The 10,725-nt window shown below is 30.9% G+C and overlaps 1 protein-coding gene and 1 pseudogene across 1 annotated transcript; one reads left to right on the top strand and one right to left on the bottom strand.

The window, feature by feature from the left end:
- Positions 1–971: 971 nt before the first annotated feature.
- Positions 972–2,942, top strand: LOC145958709 (protein FAR1-RELATED SEQUENCE 5-like). Its single transcript, XM_083076224.1, has 3 exons — positions 972–2,621; positions 2,709–2,783; positions 2,883–2,942. Exons 1-3 carry the CDS (start codon positions 972–974, stop codon positions 2,940–2,942), a joined length of 1,785 nt encoding a protein of 594 aa, XP_082932350.1.
- Positions 2,943–8,416: 5,474 nt separating this feature from the next.
- LOC145949435 (uncharacterized) lies at positions 8,417–9,512 on the bottom strand (annotated as a pseudogene).
- Between the last annotated feature and the right edge of the window lie 1,213 nt (positions 9,513–10,725).

Raw genomic sequence — 10,725 nt, 5'->3', positions numbered from 1 at the left:
TAAGGATAAATACATTTTTTAAATTTTATATGTTTGATTTAAGGTAAATAAATATATTAAATTAATTAATAATTTATTTAAAATATTAAAATTTAATTTATAAGTATGTAATAAATAAATATTTATAATTTTATAAATTATATTATCATTATAAATTATAAAATTAAATAATTTAAATTATAATTTTAAATAAAAATAAGTAGATGTTAATTATAAAAGTAAGTACATATAAATAAAGAATAATTAAATATATTATTATTATTATTATTATTATTCGTAATATAAAATTATTATATATTATTATTATAGTACAAATATGAGATTGTATATTTGAGGATGACTTAAATGAATTAATTTGTACAAGTTATACTAACAACATACATAGACATTTCGGTAGCTTACTCATCAGAACTTCACAGTTAAGCGTGCTTGACCTGGAGTAGTACTGGGATGGGTGAGCTTCTGGGAAGTCTCCCAGAAATTGCACATTTAAGAATAAAACACGCTAAACAGTGAAATATTGTGAAATAGAACCCTTTAGAGGCCAAATATAAGAGTTGTTACATTAATAAATTTATTAAAATTAAAAAAAAAATTATAATTTTCGACGGATTTTTCCGTCAGAAATTTTGACAGCAATTTCTAACGGATTTTTCTGTCGAAAATTTCCAACAAAATTTTTCGACGGAATTTTCTGTCGAAAAAGTTATTTCTGACGGATTTTTTTTTCCGACGCCACTTTTTTCTGACGGATTGAAATCTCTCAGAAATCCGTCGGAAAAAGCAAAATCCGTCAGAAATTTACCTATTTCCGTCGGAAATTTTCGTCGGAAATCAGCATTTTTCTTGTAGTGCATGAGATGTGCGACTCAAGTTATGTGCCATTCATTAGGACTTATCGCGGATTGTCAAGTAGTGATAAAGGTCAAGTTAATTGTTTGCATGAACATGGGGTTAGAGCATGCCATATAATGGGATACATGATGGACCAAAAGGGAGGTCATTTAGGCATTGGGTTTAATAAGAAAGACCTTTTTAACCACATTGAGCGATATAGACATTCTAAAATCCAAGATGGGGATGTTTTGGCTGCCTTAAGTTATCTTCAAGGCAAGGCTGATAATGATCCAATGTTTTATGCTAAATATATGTTAGGAGACAATGGAAAAATGGAACATTTGTTTTGGGCTGATGGTACTAGTAGGTGTGACTATCAATGTTTTGGCGATGTTGTTGCATTTGATAGTACCTATAAGAAGAAAAAATACAACAAGCCTTTGGTAATATTTTCTGGAAAAAATCATCATGGGCAAACTGTTATTTTTGGTGCTAGTTTGATTTCTAATGAAACCACCGATACTTATAAGTGGGTGTTAGAAGCTTTTTTGGAAGCTATGTCTCTTCAGCAGCCTAAGGGGGTAGTGACAGATGGTGATGGGGCTATGAGGGAGGCAATTAGGCAAGTATTTCCTATGGCAACACATAGACTTTGTGCATGGCATCTACAAAAGAATGCTTGTCAGAATGTGAAGAATTGCAAATTTTTAGCTGATTTTAAAAAGGCAATGTATGGTAAGTTTACCCCTGAAAAGTTTGAAACATTTTGGAAGGAAATGGTTAGCAAAAACCAGCTTGAAGGCAACAACTGGATTTTGCAAACGTATGAAAAAAGGTGTATGTGGGCAAATGCTTATCTACGAGATAAATTTTTTGCTGGTATTAAAACGACGTCTTTGTGTGAAGGAGTAAATAATTGTATTAAAACTTATGTGAGGAGGAAAAACAGCATGGTTGAGTTGTTGCATAATTTGGAACAATCTCTAAGAGATTATAGGTACAATGAATTGATTGCTGACTTTAATTCATTTTATACAGAACCTGTTTTGACTACTTCGCTTCCAAAAATTGAGAAACAGGCTGCAAAGTTATACACACAACATGTTTTCAAGTTGGTAAAAGCTGAGATACTTGATGTTGGGGCAATGAATGTAGTTGAGAGGACTGAAAATGGTAACAAGGTAGTATTTAAGGTGGAGAAATACTTTGAACAACATCGTATACATGAAGTTGTGTTTGATATTGAAGAATGTAAATTTTTTTGTGATTGTATGTTATTTGAATCTTGTGGAATTCCTTGTGGCCATATTATATGCTCAATGCGGCTAGATCATATGACCTTGTTTCCTACAACATTAATATGCAAGCGTTGGATGAAGGATGCGAAGAGTTCAATTATTTCGTCATATGATGCAAGGAATAATGATAGTGAGATGAGTAATGTGGCACGTGTTAGTGTTTTGGCTTCATCTTGTAATAGACTTTGTGTAATGGCAGCCAAAAAACATGAAACTTTTAATTTCATCAGGGAAGAGATTTTGAAGTTACTTGGAAAAATAGAAAAGAATAGTGTTATTGGATTGGATAATGAAACATGTGATCCTAATGTTGTGAAGACTAAAGGAGCCCCACAGAAAAAGAAGTTGACCAAGAGAAGGAAATGCTCAAATTGTCATAAATGTGGGCATATAAAATCTAAATGTCCTTTGCTTGATTGTATAAAAGATAATTTGATGAGTGTTGAGGAATGGTTTGATTCAGGGGATGATGGGGTGCAACAGAATGTAATTTTTATAATTCAATATTTGCGTAAATTATTTGTAGTTGAATAATTTTTTTATATAATTATTTTTAATACATGTTAATTGCAGGTGCAAGAAGACATTCCTCATAATGACTTTGACATGAATGATAGTACAGATGCAGAACAAAGTTCCCAAAATTATGTAATAAGAAACATGATGTGTCTATGGGTTTGGTTTAAGTTTTAGTTGATATTTTTTGAAGTAGAGATTTTGACTTTATTTTAATTAAATGATTTACAGATACGTAGAAGACAAATTAGACTTGGTGGAGGTGATAAGGGTGAGCAACAAAGATCCTGAAAAATGGAGATGGTAAAGGATATTGTCCCGATGGTTGTGTCTGTTACAATTATTAATTAGAAAAAATTATATTTTGGTATGAAAAGTATTGTTATTTATGATTTTATTTATTTTGTTTATTTTTGAAATGTGATGAGACAGGGAATTGGCGTTGGGAAGTGGCTGGTAAAGTGTGCAATGGATCAAAAGTAAAAAAAAAGTAAGTACTATGTTAGCGTTATTTTTTTTAAAGTAAGTTTTATTTGTTTGTGTTGGGGAAAAATATAATGAATACAAAAAAAAATAATTTGAATGACATTTGTGATTGAAGGAAAAGGCAAGTGGGAATATTGGTACAACTTCTATCGATGGTTTTAATGAAGTTCGAGTAACGGCATCTGGTCTTCCTTTCAGTTCTAGTCATGTAGGTGGTACGCATGGTTTGGTTTTACGTGTGATGCATAGGGATTGTGGTCCTAGTCATATGGGTGAAGGTCCCTAGTTAGATTTGAAAATATGTTGTACTCAAATTATGTGTGTGGAAGATTGTTTAGTTGTATGAAATTAACATTATTTTAGTAAATATTATGAAATATTTTATTAGAAACATTCATGTGAATGTGAACAGTTCTATGAATTACAAACACTGATTAATTGTTAATATTATTAGCAAAATTACTTTGTTAACTAAAAATATAAGTAAATGACATATTTAATGTCTAAAACTTATTTATGTAATTTTATAGTTTAAATGTTGAAGCGAATAAGACGATGACTAGGGCTAAATTTAAAGTAAGTTACAAGTGGATAGAATAAAAAAAAAAATAATTGTTAACATAATTCTTATACTTTTATAGTAGATGCATAATTTTGAAGATAAAGATTTTTGTAACATTAGAAAATTATAATAAGACTGAAAATGTTATTGGAATGTCAAGTTATTAAATTACATTAAAATGATAAATTTAAATGTTTTAACTATATTTGTATGATAACAATGTATAGAAAATATATATGGTTTAAAATTTTGTTAGACAAAAAATATATATATAACATGATAATAAATAATGTAACCGTGAAACTAAATTAATGTAAATTTAGTATAGGTTAAAATATAAATGACAAAGGAAATACGAATAAAAATGGTATGTTTCTGGGAAAATTTTATAATAACAAATTTTAGTGAAAAAAATTGTATTTTAAAATAAGTAATATAAAATATAAATGAAGATAATAAATAAGGTACTTTGGAAAGTTAATTTTTGTTTTTAGCAATTCTTCAAAATATAAATGCCAGAAGTAATAGAAATAAAAAAAAAATTTGTTACTATCATTAAATTTTAATTATAAATTTGAAAGGAAAAAAGTATTTTATGATATTCAGTGTAAAAATAAAAATAAGTTATCACATAGTATAATAAAAAAAATTAATTTATTTTTTAATAATTAGATATGTTTACGTAAAAGGTTAGAGTTTCACCATTTCAACACTCCCCCACCCTCGACTGGATCATCTTCCCTAAACCCAAGATGATGCTTTCAATTATCAAGTTAACTTATGTTTGAATTGCAATTGTTTGTCAAACAAGTCAAAATGGTATGTTTGTGGGATATTTTTATAATTACAAATTTCAGTAAAAAAAATCATATTTTAAAATAAATAATATAAAATATATATATATATAAAGATAATAAATAAGGTATTTCAGAAATTAATTTATGTTTGTACTAATTGGTCAAAATAAAAATGGCAGAAGTAATACAAATAAATCAACAAAAAAATTGTTCATATCATTAATTTTAATTTATAAATTTCATTGGGAAAAAGAATTTTATGATATTTTCTGTAAAAATAAAAAAAAGATTTGACAGTATAATAAAAAAAATTAAATTATTTGTTAATAATGAGCCATGTTTACTTAAAAAGTTAGGGTTTCAATAGCTTATGAAGTTAAAAAATATTTAACAAAAACATTGATAGTAAATAAAAGTTTACGGTTTAGGTAAACATAAGGCGTAAAATGAATAGGTAAAAGTATAAAATATGAAGAGGAATTTTGTACGTGAAATATTTATGTGGTCTATTGTGTTAAACCCTAAAGTATAAAATTAATATAAAAAATATTCAATTCAGATAATATAAGATATAGTCCAATATGAAATTGTACGACATTTGACCTAGCTATGGAGTACATGGTAATCCACAAATCATAAAAACATACATATAGATAAGATAATGACACATACTTGAATCGCATGCATTGCGTTGATTGAGCCTGCAAGCCAATATCACATTCTACAACATACTACCAAGGTATGGAGTACATGGTAATCCACAAATCATAAAAGCATACATACAGATAAGATAATGACACATACTTGAATCGCATGCATTGCGTTGATTGAGCCTGCAAGCCAATATCACATTCTACAACATACTACCTAGGTATGGATTACATGGTAATCCAGTAAACATAAAATCATATGCATACAAATAACATAATGGCATCATATAGATGAACAGATAGGCAAAAAAAACCAAATTATATAAATTTCATGCATATATTAACAAACCAGTGATTGTTCAAAAAAAAATACAAACAAGAACATTAACAAGTTCGATAAATTACAGAAATGGAAGGGACGCAGATCAAGCCCGAGTCACAGAAACCTCCAAAACCTCTCCCCCTTCCTTCGTCCAAAAGTGAACCTTATCATTCACATTAAATTTGCAAACACGCTGGAAGTCATACCACCCTTTTGAAAAGAGGCCTTGGTATGGATACCACAGTATATGTCATTTAGCTTGAGTCCCATTTGGGAGAATTACATTCACCCAATGTGGACGATCTCTGAGATATTTGAATACCGCGTCAGCCGGTATTGCCTACAAAAATAAACGAAAACAAATATGTCAAACCTATACGAGATACATAAAATAATTCCGGACAAAATAAAAAAAAAGGAAAAAAATTAAGTTAAAGATCAACCAATATTACCAGTGGTTTCCCAGGGGACCTCCTTGCAGCCGTAATAATAGATGACCATAACAACTGCCTGTCATTCTGTTCCATTTGTTGGCCACCAGCCAACATTGTTGAGCGACGAGGGGGCAAATTTGGGGGTGTAATTGGAGTAAAACACACGCAAACAGTGAAAACAAAGTTGCTATCACCCAAATACTGGAAAAAAATCAACTTCGCTTTGTCTAGGGCGTAGCTTTGGACGATTGTTTTTATCCCCTCAGCAAATAAAGCAATTTCCTTGTTTCCCTTAAGGCAGATGTTAACCTTAATTTGATACGTATTGCCGAATTGGTCTTTGGCAGTGATGTGGCTAGACAATTCATTTCCCTATTTCTTGAAAAAGAAATTTGGAATTTTCAATGTTTCCTGAAAAAAAAAAGACATGAAAACCCTAATTTAGTGGAACTGTTTCGTTGTCTAGTAATGAATAAGACAAATAAAGAAGAATGAAAATTTTACAGAATCACTGCGAAGTGCGAGCTGGAAGTTTGCGTCTTCATACGCTTGTTTTAGTGGGACTCTGAGAGTACAAAATCAAAAAGTTATAGGTAAAGGGTTTACCAGTTATGCCAAATAAAGAAACCAAGTCAGAATCGTTCGTTGGCCATGTTCGAACATGGAACAGCAGCATGGTTGCAGCAGAGGATAAGAGAGTCAGATTACGATTTTAGGGTTGGGGTTGCGCAGATAGCAGAAGAGCAAAACAAAAGACACTGGGTTAGGGTTTTGAATAAGAAAGAACAACAGTTATGTAAAGTAAGAAAAGAAAAAGTAAAAAAAAAATTAGCCAAATAAACAAACGAAGCGAGAATCATAATACCTACGAACGTTCGTTGGCCATGTTCAAACATGGAACAACATCATGGTTGCAGCACAGGAGAAGAGAGACAGATTAGGATTTTAGGGTTGGGGTTGCGCATATAGCAGAAGAGAAAAGCAAAATAAACTGGGTTAGGGTTTTGAATATGTACGAAGAACAGTTATGTAAATTAGGAAAACAAAAAGAAAGAAAAAATTAGCCAAATAAAGAAATGAACTGAGAATCATACCTACGAACGTTCGTTGGGCATGTTCGAACATGGAACAACACCATCGTTGCAGCACAGGAGAAGAGAGTCAGATTACGATTTTTGGGTTGGGGTTGCGCAAATAGCAGAAGAGAATTCCAAAAGACACGGTTAGGGGAGAAGAGAGTGAGATTAGGTTTTTGGGTTGGGGTTGCGCATACAGCAGAAGAGAAATCCAAAAGACACGGTTAGGGTTATGAAAATGTACGAAGAACAGTTATGTAAATTAGAAAATTCAAAAAGTAAAAAAAATTAGGCATCTGAAGTTTTGAAGCCACGACATCAATTCACGGCATCTATTCACGGGGATGGGAAGAGACAGTGTGTTCAAAGTTGTCATTATTGCGCATTGGAAAAGAAACTCGGACCAACTCCCCCCATTATGACTGATCATGTCATTCGTGCAGATGTGATAATACTATTGATGTGTTCCAATACTTGCGTCCGGATTTGACGTCTGCAACGTTATCATTGTTGCTTGGGATTCTTGGGAGTCACTTTTGGTATAATTAAGATGAGTAATTGCATATGAAGTGAAGGATACATTGAAGACACGTTTTTTTTTACTGTTTACATACGTTTAAGTTTAATTTTGTTAACTACACCAAGTTGAAGTTGAATAAATTTAAATTAATTAATCAAACGAACTTATAATACTGATGACCATTACAATTGCTAAGTCCTTCACTTGTGTTATTCACAAGGTAATTCGTTGTATGTCATTTCCAAGAAATTTAATTAATTAATAAATAACTATTCATAAGTACACCATATTAAATTATATAATTTTGAATATAAAATCAATATATTCATTATTAAATTACATTAATAAATTTAGAATGAAATTAAATTTATTTAAATATTATTTAACATTTTTTTTACATATAAGTGTAATATTGAATTATGAAATTTAATATAAATTTGTAAAAAATAGAAATATTAATTCCATATTAATGTTTGACAAAATTTAATTTAATAATAAAAGATACACATACATTATGTGATGAATAATAAAATTTGAATTTTATATATGTTGTTTATGTTAATAATAATTAACGTTCATTATAGTAAATGTAAAAAAATATGTTTTTTTATGTCCCCTCACAATAAATTTTCGTTATTACGAATAAATTTTCTTAATTTTAGGTGCTTTTTTTATAAGGGAATTTATTGTATATGTTTACATTTAATGTCTTTTAATTGGTATATTATTGGAATTTAATATAATTTAATTACTTTTATTTTTTAATTTATATATTATGATGATGATAATAAATTTAAAATAATAAGGTTGAAAGTATTATTTATGTCACATTATTAGTAAATAATTAATAGTAATTTGTTGTCTTTTTTTTTAAGGTTTAAATATGTTCCTAAACCCAAAAATTTATGATAAATTTTAAACCCTAAACAGTTGAATTTAAAAATTTTATTTTTATTCCTGTAATATAAAAAAAAATATTTTAGTCCTAATTTTTTTTTTATTTTGTAATGAAAATTATCAAACAATATTGCATAGAATCTGGGGGACTAAAACAATATTTGTTAAATTTACACACACTAAAAATATCAATTTTAAATTTGAGGCACAAAATACACATTTATCTTAAATTTCAGACGGGGTTCCCTCGTCCCTTAGGATCGACTAACCCATGTGCAAGTGCCATTCACATGGAACTTTTATCCTCTTCGGCCTTCAAAGTTTTCATTTGAATATTTTCTACTACCACCAAGATCTGCACCGACGAACACTCCGCCCGGGCTCACACCCCGGGTTTTATAGGAACCTCCGCGCCCTCCTACTCATTGAGGCTTGGCTCTTGCCTCAACGGCCGGGTATAGGTCGCACGCTTTAGCAGCATCCATTTTCGGGGCTAGTTGATTCGACAGGTGAGTTGTTACACACTCCTTAGTGGATTTCGACTTCCATGACCACCGTCCTGCTGTCTTAATCGACCAACACCCTTTGTGGGGTCTAGGTTACCGCGTAGTTGGGCACCGTAACCCAACTTTCGGTTCATCCCGCATCGCCAGTTCTGCTTACCAAAAATGGCCCACTTAGAGCTGTCGATTCCATGGAGTGCCTCAACAAAGCAGCCACACCGCCCTACCTATTTAAAGTTTGAGAATAGGTCGAGAGCGTTGCGCCCCCAATGCCTCTAATCATTGGCTTTACCCGATAGAACTCGCCCATAGGCTCCAACTATCCTGAGGGAAACTTCGGAGGGAACCAGCTACTAGACGGTTCGATTAGTCTTTCGCCCGTATACCTAAGTCAGACAAACGATTTGCACGTTAGTATCACTGCGGGCCTCCACCAGAGTTTCCTCTGCCTTCGCCCCGCTCAGGCATAGTTCATCATGTTTCGGGTCCCGACAGGTATGCTCTCACTCGAACCCTTCACAAAAGATCAGGGTCGGTCGAGGGTGCAACCCACAAGGGGATCCCGCCAATCAGCTTCCTTGCGCCTTACAGGTTTACTCACCCGTTGAGACAGTGTGTTCAAAGTTGTCATTATTGCGCATTGGAAAAGAAACTCGGACCAACTCCCCTCATTATGACTGATCATGTCATTCGTGCAGATGTGATAATACTATTGATGTGTTCCAATACTTGTGTCCGGATTTGACGTCTGCAACGTTATCATCGTTGCTTGGGATTCTTGGGAGTCACTTTTGGTATAATTAAGATGAGTAATTGCATATGAAGTGAAGGGAATGTTTTGTACATTTTTTCATTTAAACAACTTTAATTGATCTATTCTTTTACTTCATACGTTATGCTTATAATCATGAATTTCATTATGGGAATAAAATATATAAACATTTAAATGTCAAATTTTCATTTATTATTCTTTTAATAAATTAATAAATATGATTATGATACTAAATAAGTAAATTAGAAACTCATCAAATTGAAATATAACAAGACCGAAAATATTATAGGAATTTCAAGTTATTAAATTAAACAAAAATTATAAATTTAAATGTTTTAACTATATTTGTATGATAGCATTCAGAAAATTATAATATATGTTAACTTAAATAAGTAAAAAAATTTATAATTTGAAAATATTATATATGTATATATATATATATATTGATATTTTAATTTTATTAAATTTTTAACAGGAATTATTAAAATTACACAATTATCATATATTAGGGAATAAGACTGTTGAATAACATATGAAGGATTTAGGGTTTAGGGGTTAGACTTGAATTTGAATCCTCTCCTGCAATATTCTCTCTCCAGCATTTCTCCTGCAACATTAATAGCCATTAGGGCTTTGTTTGGATTTGAAGATGGAAAAGGGGGAGTGGAAAAGGAGGGATTTGAAGGGAAAGTGAGTGGAAAGTGAGGTTGTTTGGATTAAGGCTTTGTTTGGATTTGAGGATGGAAAAGGAGAAGTGGAAAAGGAGGGATTTGAAGGGAAAGTGAGTGCAAAGTGAGGTTGTTTGGATTAAGGGAAAGTGAGTGGAAACTGTAGAGAAAGTTTGTGAAAGTTTGTGAGTGAATTGATTGATGTGATAGATAAAAATGAATTGTTTAATTGATAATTGTGTAACATTACTATTTTGCCCTTAGGTTAAAATAAAGTTTATAATTATTATAATTAAAAGATAAATATATAAATTTTAACTAAAAAAATAAATATAAAATATTAATTTCAAAATAATTTAATTTAAATATTTGCTTTAAATTTAATGA

This window comes from Cajanus cajan, chromosome 6 (assembly GCF_000230855.2).
Source record: "Cajanus cajan strain Asha chromosome 6, NIPB_CcT2T_4, whole genome shotgun sequence".
NCBI classification, from domain to species: domain Eukaryota; kingdom Viridiplantae; phylum Streptophyta; class Magnoliopsida; order Fabales; family Fabaceae; genus Cajanus; species Cajanus cajan.
This window is presented reverse-complemented; position numbering and strand designations above follow the sequence as displayed.